The 13,408-nt window shown below is 41.1% G+C and overlaps 1 protein-coding gene across 2 annotated transcripts in view; it reads right to left on the reverse strand.

Moving 5' to 3' along the window:
- Positions 1-13,408, reverse strand: part of LPCAT1 (lysophosphatidylcholine acyltransferase 1) — a 178,638-nt gene that overhangs the window by 63,346 nt on the left and 101,884 nt on the right. For both annotated transcript variants that reach the window (XM_073332457.1, XM_073332458.1), the window contains exon 12: positions 9,044-9,142. In XM_073332457.1, the coding sequence (XP_073188558.1) occupies positions 9,044-9,142 (99 nt within the window). The remainder of the gene's footprint in view (positions 1-9,043; positions 9,143-13,408) is intronic.

Genomic DNA, 13,408 nt, shown 5'->3' on the forward strand with positions numbered 1-13,408 from the left:
GGATTTATTTCATGCAACAGCACTTCCTCATATTGAGGTATCTAAGAGAATCACAGGGCTGGGGAGAACTGGAAAGTTGTTTTCATTTTCAAAAAAGCTGAATGTATTGCCCAACTGAACAGTGCTCAGGACCCATGTTTCAGTGATGATTGGTGGGGGGTGAGGGAATCACTGGGGCTAAAAGCCTCAAAAAGTCTGATCTTGAGATAGAGTTGGCAGGCTGTCCATATGTGCCAGAACCCCTCCAAAGCATTTTGAATTTTAATGCTTGGAAAAATGGAGCTTAAGAGCTTTTGCCTTATGTTAGTGGTGATGAGGCCAAGTGTCTTGACAATGGGGGCACTGAGCTCCCTTGAAGTTAGTCATAGATATGAAGGATAGCTTTCGAAGAGAAAGCTTTTCCCCCTCTCTCCTTCAGAGGAAAGTCATGAGGGATGAGAGAGACTTGAAAGAATGTAATAAGGCTTTAGCGTATTTTGAATTTTGTTATGATGCTTCTATCTTCTCCCAGTCAAGCTCTCCCTGCTATATGGAAGCTCCTTGAGCTTCTTCTGGACCTATAATCCACATGCCTACAGCCAAGACCACCCCTGTGGAATTCCACCCCTGAAGTAGCAGCCCCTGCCATGCTGACATCAAAGGCCATCCAAACTTGATACTAGGCCACGTCTACACCCTTCATAAGATTCTTGAGTTTTTGTGTTTGTTTCTCCCTAGGGAAAGGGATTAACCCAGGGAAGACCTTCACAGTTTACATGTGTAAGCCTGGTAATCCACAGTTCTGAGGCGGCAACTGCAGACTGATAAACCGTTTTTGAAATGGATTTCAGTTTTGCAGGTCTAAAATCTGAGGTGCACAGCACTGAGCAGAGCCCTATAGTTATAACCATCTCAAAGCACCAGGCTCCGTCTTCTTTGCAGAGGCTACATCTCATCCAAAGTACTTGAATTCAGTACCACCAACTTTGAATAGTGGAAATAAAAAACAAGGACTTTGAGGAGCTTTGAGGATATAACTGTGCTGGGTGCTCTGGAATTAAGGCTGCCTCACTGGACCTTGCAAGGGGAGGGTGTGACGTTATCGGGGTAAATATGACCACGTAGATCATTGTTGTTACCACTGGCATATAATTACAACAAATCTTGTTTCAGAGTAACAGCCGTGTTAGTCTGTATTCGCAAAAAGAAAAGGAGTACTTGTGGCACCTTAGAGACTAACCAATTTATTTGCGCATAAGCTTTCATGAGCTACAGCTCACTTCGATGAAGTGCCACAAGTACTCCTTTTCTTTTAACAAATCTTGTATAAATTATGTCAAGTAAGGTGTCTGTGGAAAGATTATGATTTGCTGAATATGATTATGCTATTTGTATTCATGTATCATTTTTGTATTTGAAATTACGAGCATTGGCTATATACCTGTATTTCAAATACGTTTGTTCCTGGGGTAACGTCCACAAGGTATTTAGCCTGCACATCTTGAAGGGACTATTCAAATTAAGTGGCTCATTAAGGAATACTTAACTCACAATGGACCATGGAAGATGCCTATCTACATTTAATGGACTTTCCTACTATGACTAAGTAAAATCACGCATAGACATGGGACTTGCCCATGTGACTCCAAACACAATCTTGCTACCTGTAATTTTCCACTAGCTTTGCTGAGGGCTTTGTTTGAAACAATGGCTTGCCCTCCACATGCCAGAAGCTATAAAAGGCCCAGGAAACATGTCCATTTTGCCTCTTTCCTTCTTAAGCCTCTGGACTATAAACTTATACTAATGGGAGCATTCTAACCAAAGGACTGAGGACCTTCCAGTGATTTGGAAGCAACCAGAGACTTGACTTAAGCCAGCAGTTTATTCCATCACTGCTACAAGCCTGATCCAAGAACTTTGCAATTATTGTATGTATTCGATTCCTTTAGCCAATTTTAATTCATAGAATCATAGAATCATAGAATATCAGGGTTGGAAGGGACCCCAGAAGGTCATCTAGTCCAACCCCCTGCTCAAAGCAGGACCAATTCCCAGTTAAATCATCCCAGCCAGGGCTTTGTCAAGCCTGAGGGCTTTGTCAAGCCTTTAATTCTCACCTTTCTTTCTTTCTTTCTCTCCTTCTTTCTTTTTATAAACAAACTTTTAGATGTTAGATACTAAAGGATTGGCAACAGCGTGATTATTGGGTAAGATCTGAGTGGTATATTGACCTGGATGTGTGGCTGGTCCTTTGGGATCAGAAGAACCTTTTATGTGATGAAATTGGAACCACCCATCTTTAAGTCTAGTGTTTTTGGTAGTGATACAAGCACCGGAATACCTAAGGGAACTGCTTTTCTGACTTCTTGTTAGCTAGTGTGGTGAAACAGAAGTTTACTTTTGTTGCTTGATGGTATATCTTATGGGAGAATAACCACTAGTTTTGAGGTGTGTCTGCCCTATTTCTCAGCAGTTTGTCCTGAATTTGGTATTCTGAGTTGTGACCCATGAAGGCATGGTTACAGTGGTGTGATCAACAGAATCCACAGAACCAGGTCAGTTAAGCTTTGGATCAGAACCCCATACTTTTGAAATTTTATATTGAGAGTTTTAAAGGTTAAAGATCAGCGACCATGAGCCAGATGGCATCAGCAGAAGCAATCAAACTGCAAGCCCCGAGAGCCTGTTTCCTGAACATGAACAAAGACTGACAGAACTTAGAATGCAAGAGAAGCAAGCCTTGGCCCATCTGGAAAAAGAAGCTGCAGAGAGAGCCAAGCAAGCTGAAGAGAGAGCCAAAGAAGCTTACTGGAGACAAATGCAACGGCTAGCTGCTGAGGAGAGGGCTCACCAGATGCAACAAGTAACTGCAAGACTTAAGCTCCAAATCAAAAAAGCAATGGAAGAACAGCAGAAACTGTATCTTCTTGGAAGTCCAGTTTATAACAATGCTGGTATGTTGTACGACTCTAAGCAGTTGTCTGTCATAACCAATTATGCTATGACCAGGTTGGGAAGTTGGAAAATAGATGTTTGTACAAAAAAGCAGTTTGTATGTAAATTAAGTTTCTGAATGTTTATCTACAATCTCAGAAGTGAATCTGGAATTAGATGAAGCAGAGAGAGAACTCATTGATCACGAAAATGTTTCTTAGAGCAGATTAAAGTTGATGGTCAGGTTAAAGCCCTAATTGAGGAAGAAAAGGGTAGATTTTTTTGTGGGTGAAGGATTGTTGGCAATTGAAGTTTGTGAATGTAAGCCTGAACAAGGTAGAAGTAATTTATTTAAAGTAGCTCAGTGTAACGAGACTATATGTGGAGAATAGCAGTTTATCTGTTGGAACTGGCAACTTGACTGTTAAGGAAGCTGTCTCACTTTCGAAGTATATGTCTGCAGTCAGCCATGGGTGCTGGGACAAGGGATAGGATATCTCCAATTGCTTGTCTATTGAGAATAGCAGCATGCCTGCTGAGAAAAAGTTTTTCTCCAATTCCTTGTCTGTGAAGCAGACAGAAGTTTGTCAGCCTCTGATGGCTGAAAATTTATCAGTTGCCTCAGAGTTGGTTCTGGATTTAACTAAAGCCCAGGAAGAAAATGTTCCTAAGTTTGTGTCTGCTAGGGAGAATGACACTGTAACTAGGTTGTACCCAGTTAATGTCCTAATAAAGTCCCAGGAACCAAGTGATTCTGGTGCTTCTATTTTGATGGTTGCTAGTGTGTTGCTGAGAAAAGGTATGACAACTCTGTTTAATCAGGTTGATATCATGGCCAGAGCACAAGGAGAGCACAAAGGTAATTTGACTGTGTTACTCACTGACAGTATGGAAACTTGTGACAAGAAGGGAATGGTCCCTATGCTTCTGTGTATTGAGCCTGGTAACCTGCACGTTGTCAAGGAGGGAAGCTGTAAAGGGAAAGAGAGTGCCTCTAACTTTTTAACTGTGGAGTCTTGTAGCTTGCCTGAAAGGAGGTTGTGTAAAAATCTTCCTAATGGGCCAGAGATGATTCTGGGTGTAAAACTCAGAAGGAGTTGCTTGCGTCTCAGCACAGTAATGCTTCTGTGGAGCAAGATGAAGGTGAATTGTTGCTAAAAGAAGCTCCTAAGGAGAAGAATCCTCATGGTAGTTTTTGCAAGCAGTTTGCTGTAACTGAGGGGTGTGGAAGTGAATTGAGGTAAATCAGGGTGAATTTCTGTCTGTAGAAGGCAACAATTTATTTGTTGAGAAATTTGTTTCAGTTCCTAACTGCCAGAGTCTTTCAGATGTATATGAGCTCACTGAATCTGCTTTGGAAAAATCTAGTGTGGATAGCTTAAAAGGAGGCTTAATTAACTGATATTGGAATTGAACAGTTTATGTCTCAGGTTCAAAAGAAAGGCTGGATTCCTGGCTTTACACAGCAGAGCAGCTTTGCAAATATTATTATTATTTGCATAATGAACCTTTCAAAGAAAAAGCCTGTTTTGATCAAACTATGATTTTGATAAACCATTTCTGTTATATGCCGATACTTCTAATATTGGGTGAGAAGCTGTAGTAATACAGGACCAAGAATGGGAAGTTCCTATGATGCATTCAACTGTGCCTGGGACACCCCTTCCTGCATCAATTTTGTGTTGGGATTGTGACATTATCTGATTAAATACGACCATGTAGATCATTGTTGCTAACACTGTTATATAATTGCAATAAATCTTGTACAAATTATGTCAAGTAAGGTGTCTATGGAAAGGTTATGATTTGCTGTATATGATTATGCTATTTGTATGCATGTATCATTTTTGTATTTGAAGTTATGAGCACTGGCTGTATACCTGTATTTCAAATACATTTGCTCCTGCGGTAATGCCCACATCTTGAAGGGATTATTCAAATTAAGTGTTCATAGTGGATATAAAAATCAAGGACTTTGAGGGTGACTGTGCTGGGTGCTCTGGAATTAAGGCTGCCTCATGGGACTTTACAAGGGGAGGGCTCCAAGTCTGCACATGTGCCACTGGTCTTGGCACTCAAGTCTGAGCTGACAAACATATGCTTAAAAGATCCTTCCTTCATTGCATTCTTGACCAGCCTTGTGAGGAACTTATGAGAACCTCTGTGGTGTGTTTCAGTCAGGGAATGGAGATGCGTACCATGCAGGGAGGTATCTCTTGATGTATATTGCAACCATGCTCACCATGAGGCTCCCAGCCAGAGAACATAATGGGTACAGCCATCCCTTCTTGGAATTGGTTCTGTCAAAGTGATAATTTTTGAAGCCGAACACCTTGTTTCTTTCCTTCTTGGAAAACATCATGTTGGAAAAGAAAAAATAGAAAACCCCTCTAATTAAATAATGCACCAAAGCAGCAACAGTGAAACCTGAAGATGCTGAGGAGGTACAGGGGTGAGGAGACACTGATGTGCCAAGCTGAAAGTACTGAAGATTCAAGATGTCAAGTATACAAGATGCAGGCAAAAAGAGACCAAAGCCACAGCATACCAAAAGAGCAGTGCCAAGTGCTGAAACAGCAGTGCTAAAGTACCACGGCAAAGGTAATGAATCAGTGTACTGCAAGCAAAGCTGCTGGAGTGCCAAACATTAAGCAAGGGGAGTGAAGTGCAGATGCACTGAAACAGGTGGCATGGAGGCATGGAAGAACCTACTTGAGCCCCGAATGAATCACCTTAGGCAAAACCAGATGCTGACTAGAAAGGTTAGACAGAAAAAGAAACCACTGAGCTTATCACAAAGATGACCACAAAGTAGGGCACTCCTCTACTGCCTGCAGCCAAGAAAGAACTGGTATAGAATGTCCAAACAATGGCGATATAGTCTAAGGCAGGGGGATGTAATGTAGAGGCCTGGATCAAGCTCTATCCTGCTATTGTTGCCCTCCGTAGGCAAGAAATCTGACTTGTGGGAGTTGGAACTGTTTTGTGCTAGATAACACAAACCTAAGAGTAAGAACACTGTACAGACGGTGAATGTCATCAACTTCTCCCTCATCTTAAAATACCATTTCAGCAGTGGTTTGGAGCTTCCAACCAATTATTACCAACTTTCTGTTCAGCAACTAAGGACTTGTCTACACGGTGGGGTTATGTGCTCTATAGGGGTGTGATGTCCAAAGCACACTAAAGTGCTGCACATTAACTGGTCTGTGTAGACCATGCTGGTATGCACTGAAGGTTCTCTAGTAGAATAAATAGTACCACGTTTAGGTGTACTAAGGAACCTTCAGGTCTACATGGACCAATTAATGCACAGTGCGTCAGTGCGCTTTGGAAATTACACCCCTGTAGAGTACATTACCCCACCACATACAGAAGCTCTGAGATTGGTGTTTGTTGGGACACAGCATGCTAGTAAAAGGCAGCTGGACTTCATATAGGAGGCAGGAGAACTGGTCTAAAAGGGTCAAGGAACCTTAAAAAAAGAGCAAAGAAGGATTACAAAAATAAATTTAAAAACATTCAAAGTAGTAGGGAAAAGGAGTTTCTAACATTTCCCCTACTATTATCTCTTATCCTTTTGCTGGGAAATATTTTCTTCCCCCCCCCCCAACTAAAGGCGTATTTTCTTTTTCAAATAAGGCATTTTAATGAATGAGCAAGGCTTTCGAATATATAAGCTATTTCAGGATGTGTATTAGTAGCCTACTTGTGCATTTCTCGGATGGATGAAGGCACTTGGCATTTAGCTTTGGTGCTAACTTGGGCTTATACCTATAAGCCTACTAATGCACACTGTTGTGTATTATTGCTATGGAAGGAAATGGTGAGTACCATTTACAATATCAGGAAGGGCATCGTTCTCTATTGTACTGAACTATGTCACAATACCTCTTTCTAAAACCTGCAACGCTTTGACTGCAGCTAAAGCAGACAATGCTGCAAAGCATCAAGTTAACAAGAGAGTGGTTTAAGTTTAAAAAAAAGAAAAGAAATGGACAACGAGCCCTCAGTTCACATTATTTCCCGCTGTATGCTGCATCAAGTGGCTGAATAGTAATCTCTTTCTTATCTTCTGAAACACTTTGCTCTTTAAGAATGTACAGTACAGCTGTAATCCTTACAGAAGTCAACATATGACACTAGAAGAGCTGTTGTAATTAATCTACACTTTAAAAGTAGATACTCAATTACACAGAGAACAGGATCTAAAAGATAGAGATGTCATGCAAAATACTTACAATGATATAGCAAAGTCTATAATATACTTTTACTCTGATCATCTTTTTTTATTCCTTAGCCACTCATGTTCATAATTCATATTTAGTGATGAATGCAAGACTTGCAAAATTCAACAAGAGTAACAACTCTAAGGGTTCATCTTTAATTAACTTAAGTGCTGGATAGCTACATCTCTTGCTTAACGGTGTGGTGTTTTGTTTTGTTTTTTGCAGAATTTGTATTTCACTTGAAGAACTGATATAAGCAATGCCATCAAAAGAACTCTTTTGCCAGTATTAGCTGCATCTACATTAGCAGGGATTGGTGGCACAGCTATACCAGCAAATATTTTCTAGTGTAGACCTGGCCTTTGGGTAACAGAGGACAAATATTACCCCCCCCACCAGTTTCTCCTATCCCTCCCCCCCTCCCCCAAAAAGAAATTTTTAAAAAGCCTGTTGAATTTCACTACTTCTGCCCCTGACAAATGCAAAGAAATCACAAATAGTAAAATAAATACATATGGGTTATTTCTTTATCACAGTCTCCTGTGCAAAGTCAAGTATACCCCAGTGTGGACAAGTATCTCTCTTAGAAACTAAGATAGTTACAACCGGCCAACTCACACATATGGTGTAAGCTGCTAATTGCCACCCTCATAAATACGAGTGTCTAGGGAGGAGGTTGTTACCTAGGGAGGTGGTGGAATCTCCTTCCTTAGATATTTTTAAGGTCAGGCTTGACAAAGCTCTGGCTGGGATGATTGGTGCTGCTTTGAGCAGGGGGTTGGACTAGATGACCTCCTGAGGTTCCTTCCAACCCTGATATTCTATGATTCTATGACAATTCAAGAAGCTAATGTATCTTGGCTCTGGCTGATAAGATCACAATATGACAAAGCTAGCTAAAGACAATACTATATCAAAGGAAGTATTAAGTTATCCTTTTTAATTAGAATGCAATGGAGAAAGTCACATCAACACTGCAAATATGTACCACGTATTTGGTACACAAATAGACTAATGTGAATTTATTTTTAAACCCCTACAATATATCGTTATTAATGGATCTGACATTAAAGATTTCCCTAATTCTTAATATATAATGCATTCTCCTAGGACCTCAGAAGATGAGGAATGATCTCCAGGCAGATATGTTATTTCCCCTGAAAGACTCCGAACAGTGATCCAGACTCTGCCAGCCCCTTCTCAGCTCAAGTCTATCCCCGCCTCCCCACTCCTGTCCCCACTCTCTTCTAGATCTTGTGCTTGTGGCTCCTGTGACTTACAGGAGTTGGGGGAGGGGGAGGAGAGAGACTGGCAATCAAAGGCATCTCAGGGAAGAGCATTTCTGTGAACCACAAGAAGCACAAGATCCTGGTGGTAGGGTTTGGGATGAAGGGGGCAGTAGTGATCTAAACAATGAGATGAGGGAGAAAGGTGTATTCCTGTGAATCAAACATGTAAAATTTCACCCCAAAACGTAAGTGTTTCAGAAAATGTTAATCATGTGAAAAAAGAGGTTACAACAGAAACACATTTTAATAATGCATAAGCACAATGGGTAAGGGGTAAGTTTGGAGGTTTCAACATAACGGCCCCCAGTCATCCAATGCAACTTGCTAATGCAGATCCCTGTAGAGATGCACCAAACTCAGTGGGTCTCAGCTCATGCAGAGGAAAGCATGCTACAATCATATGATAGGACTAGTGCCTAAATCTGTATTTAATTACTTCTGAGGTGCTTGATCTCTGAAACTAAGCAATGTATTAATGCTTTTTTTAAAAGTGTAAATGTGAATAAGAATATATAGAATAAAATTCAGTGTAATCAAATTGATTTTTTTTAAATGGTTCTGTATTTTCTACATATTGTGAGAAGAACATTGTAAGAAGTTGCTACTTGCCTTAAATGCCAATTGAATTGTTTCTAAAGTTTTGGATGGCCTACATACTACAGATAGAGCAGTCACATATTCCCGTAGATCAATTACACCATCTTCATTCTGTAAATAAAATAAAATAAATCAGAATTCTGTCATCTGCCTCAGAACTCCATAAACATTTAAAAGCTATGAAAGGAATGTTAAATATTATTAAATATAACATACACATAAACCCACATGAAGATATTCTGATAAATGTTTGTAAAATTTAGAGGTTGAGATTTTCAAAGATGACTAAAGGAGTTAGATCCCAATTCCCACTGAATTCCATTGAAAAAGGGGGGCTTAACGCCCTTGGTTTTTTAAAAAATACCAATCAGAGAATGTAATTCTATGCCAAAATTTGCATTTCTAACTTGGAGTGGACTGAAGAATGAAATGTACCATAGAAAGGAAAATATATACTGATCATATCTTTTCTAACTAACAACATGAAGTTCAAATTACTATGATCAAAATTCAGTCAAAAAAAGTTAGTTTTAACAGTGAAAAGATTTTATTTTATTTTCCACCATGGTATGGAGAATGGTCATTTTCCTAATACCTTGCTTGGAAATTGTGGATGTCAATTATACGGTTTGGTACTGTTTTGAAAAGTTACTCTACAAAAGTTCTCATTTGTATAGCCAAAGATGTCCTTATGGATCTGATGGAAAACATCACTATTTCTTCCAGTGGACAAATATATCTTGTTTGGAAGGATAATTACACAAGCTAAGATTCAATTAGCTCAAGTAGATTTTAAAACCTTGTCATCTTTGTAATGGAGATGGTACGTAATGCAGAGTCTATGTGTTGTTTTAAAACCTGGTTATAGCATCCTGGAAAAACGTGCAGGTACTGTCAAATGCAATCCACTCCTGGCATCCAAATGGAATGTCACTCTCAGTAGATTATGCAAATCTTCATAATATGATTGTCCCTCTCCTTTGTTACATTCTTTGACCAGCAGTGAAATAGAATAATAGAATATCAGGGTTGGAAGGGACCTCAGGAGGTCATCTAGTCCAACCCCCTACTCAAAGCAGGACCAATCTCCAATTTTTGCCCCAGATCCCTAAATGACCCCCTCAAGGATTGAATTCACAGCCCTGGGTTTATTTATCAAACCACTGAGCTATCCCTCCCTCAAATAGCTGACCTTTAAATCATCATCGCTGGGAATATGACTTAACAGCTCAGAGAGATGGAGAGGTGTATACTTCAACTTTTCAGCAGTTCCAAGAAAATCAAATTATTCATCCACAAGGCCAATGTACGGATGGACTAGCAGATATTATAATCACTGACATCAATGTCTTGTCCCCGAACAATCCACCTTTCCTTACACTGACCTCAAATATCTCTATGGTTTATCAGTGAACTATGGCAGATGAAGCATGCAGTCAGACTCAAACCCTAGGATCGTAAAACCTGATTTGAACCCATCTGCTGACAGCACAATGGGTTTAGTATAGGATTATGCCACTTTGCTAAAGGAAGTGAAAGTCCCTGGTTGTGAAGCACTAGAATGCATTACCTAGGGAGGTGGTGGAATCTCCTTCCTTTGAGGTTTTTAAGGTCAGGCTTGACAAAGCACTGGCTGGGATGATTTAGTTGGGGATTGGTCCTGCTTTGAGCAGGGATTTGGACTAGATGATGTCCTGAGGTCCCTTCCAACCCTGATATTCTATGATTCCCTGTCCTCCGCCATTACAGCTGCAAAAATCAGCAAAATTATTTTGCATAATGAACTTGCAAGTCACTTGGCTTACATTAACCAAACATCAGACTGAAATACTGAACACTGCAAAGAGCTCTCATCCCATTTGACAGAAAATTCAACAAATATAAGATGAACTTTTTGAAACAGAAAACTGTCAGATTAGAAAGCAATAACCACCCTGCCACCCAAATTTGGTCCCATTGCAAAACAAAACTCCCACCCCAACTGATGAAAGCCAAACAGAACTGAGCTCAATTCTATTGAAATTATTAACACTTTCTTTAGGGAAAGCAAACCTGCCAGCCTTCCTGAAAAATGCAATAGCCCGCTTGAACCTCACCCACACTTGATGCTGGAATGTGTCTGCAACTCCCTTCAGAATCACATAATATTAGGGTTGGAAGAGACCTCAGGTGGTCATCTAGTCCAATGCCCTGCTCAAAGCAGGACCAACACCAATTAAATCATCCCAGCCAAGGCTTTGTCAAACTGGGCCTTAAAAAACCTAAGGGTGGAGATTCCACCACCTCCCTAGGTAACCCATTCCAGTGCTTCACCACACTTCTAGTGAAATAGTGTTTCCTAATATTCAACCTAGACCTCCCCCACTGCAACTTGAGACAATTGCTTCTTGTTCTGCCATCTGCCACCACTGAGAACAGCCTAGCTCCATCCTCTTTGGAACCCTCCTTCAGGTAGTTGAAGATTGCTATCAAATCCCCCCTCATTCTTCTCTTCTGCAGACTAAATAACCCCAGTTCCCTCAGCCTCTCCTCGTAAGTCATGTGCCCCAGCCCCCTAATCATTTTTGTTGCCCTTTGCTGGACTCTTTCCAATTTGTCCACATCCCTTCTGTACTGGGGGGACCAAAATTGGACACAATACTCCAGGCGTGGCCTCACCAGTGCCGAATAGAAGGGAATAATCACTCCCCTTGATCTGCTGGCAATGCTCCTACTAATACAGTCCAATATGCTGTTGGCCTTCTTGGCAACAAGGGCACACTGCTGACTCATATCCAGCTTCTCATCCATTGTAATCCCCTGGTCCTTTTCTGCAGAACTGCTGCTTAGCCATGGGATTCTTCTTTCCTAAGTGCAGAACTCTGCACTTGTCCTAGTTTAACTTCATCAGAGTTCTTTTGGACCAATCACCCAATTTGTCTTGGTCACTCTGGATCCTATCCCTACCCTCCAGCGTATCTACCGCTCACCCCAACTTAATGTCATCTGCAAACTTGTTGAGGGTGCAATTCATCCCATCATCCAGATCTTTAATAAAGATGTTGAACAAAACCGGCCCCAGGACTGACCCCTGGGGCACTCTGCTTGATACCGGCTGCCAACTAGACATTGAGCTGTTGATCACTACCTGTTGAGCCCAGCAATCTAGCCAGTTTTCTATCCACCTTATAGTCCTTTCATCCAAAACGTACTTTTTTAACTTGCTGGTAAGAGTACTGTGGGAGACAGTATTAAAAGCTTTGCTAAACTCAAGATATATCACATCCACCGCTTTCGCCATATCCATAGAGCCAGTTGTCTCATCATAGAAGGCAATCAGGTTGATCAGGCATGACTTGCCCTTGCTGAATCCATGTTGACTGTTCTTGATCACCTTACTCTCCTCCAAATGCTTCAGAATGGATTCCTTGAGGACCTGCTCCATGATTTTGCCAGGGACTGAGGGGAGGCTGACCAATCTGTAGCTCCTCGGGGTCTTTCTTCTCTTTTTAAAATATGGGCACTATATTTGCCTTTTTCCAATCATCCGGGACCTCTCTGGATCACCACGAATTTTCAGAGATAATGGTCAATGGCTCTGCAATCACATCAGCCAACTCCCTCAGTACTTTTGGCTGCATTAGATCTGGACCCATGGACTTGTGCATGTCCAGCTTTTCTAAGTAGTCTTTAACCTGTTCTTTCACCACTGAGGGCTGCTCACCTCCTCCCCATACCATGTCGCCCAGTGCAGCAGTCTGGGAGCTGTGAAGACTGAGGCAAAAAAAGCTTTGAGTACTTCAGCTTTTTCCACATCAGTAGTCACTATGTTGCCTCCCCAATTCAGTAAGGGTCCCACACTTTCCCTGACCTTCTTCTTGTTGCTAACATACCTGTGGAAACTATTCTTGTTACCCTTCACATCCCTTGCTAGCTGCAACTCCAATTGTGCCTTGGCCTTCCTGGTTACATCCCTGCATGCTCTAACAATATTTTTATACTCCTCCCTAGTCATCTGTCCAAATTTCCACTTCTTGTAAGCTTCCCAAAACAAAATTATCAAGAAAGTACTGAAAACCAAGCTCCAGATAAGACACAAATTCAATGGACATCTTCAGTCCTCCTGTGATTAGACTTGGATATGGCATGGACCTTGTAGGTCTAATAGATCATCTCCTCATGGCAATGAGGACCCCCCTCTCAAATCTCAGCAGCCATAGAATCATAGGACTGGAAGGGACCTCAAGAGGTCTTCTGGTCCTGTCCTCTACAGTCATGTTAGGACTAATTCTTATCTAGATGATCCCTGACAGGTGTTTGTCTAACCTGCTCTTAAAAACCTCCAATACTACTACTTGATAGTACTATTATACTACTTGACCCCTGCAGCTTTTGTCA

The sequence above is a fragment of the Lepidochelys kempii genome, chromosome 2, assembly GCF_965140265.1.
Source record: "Lepidochelys kempii isolate rLepKem1 chromosome 2, rLepKem1.hap2, whole genome shotgun sequence".
Lineage (NCBI taxonomy): Eukaryota > Metazoa > Chordata > Testudines > Cheloniidae > Lepidochelys > Lepidochelys kempii.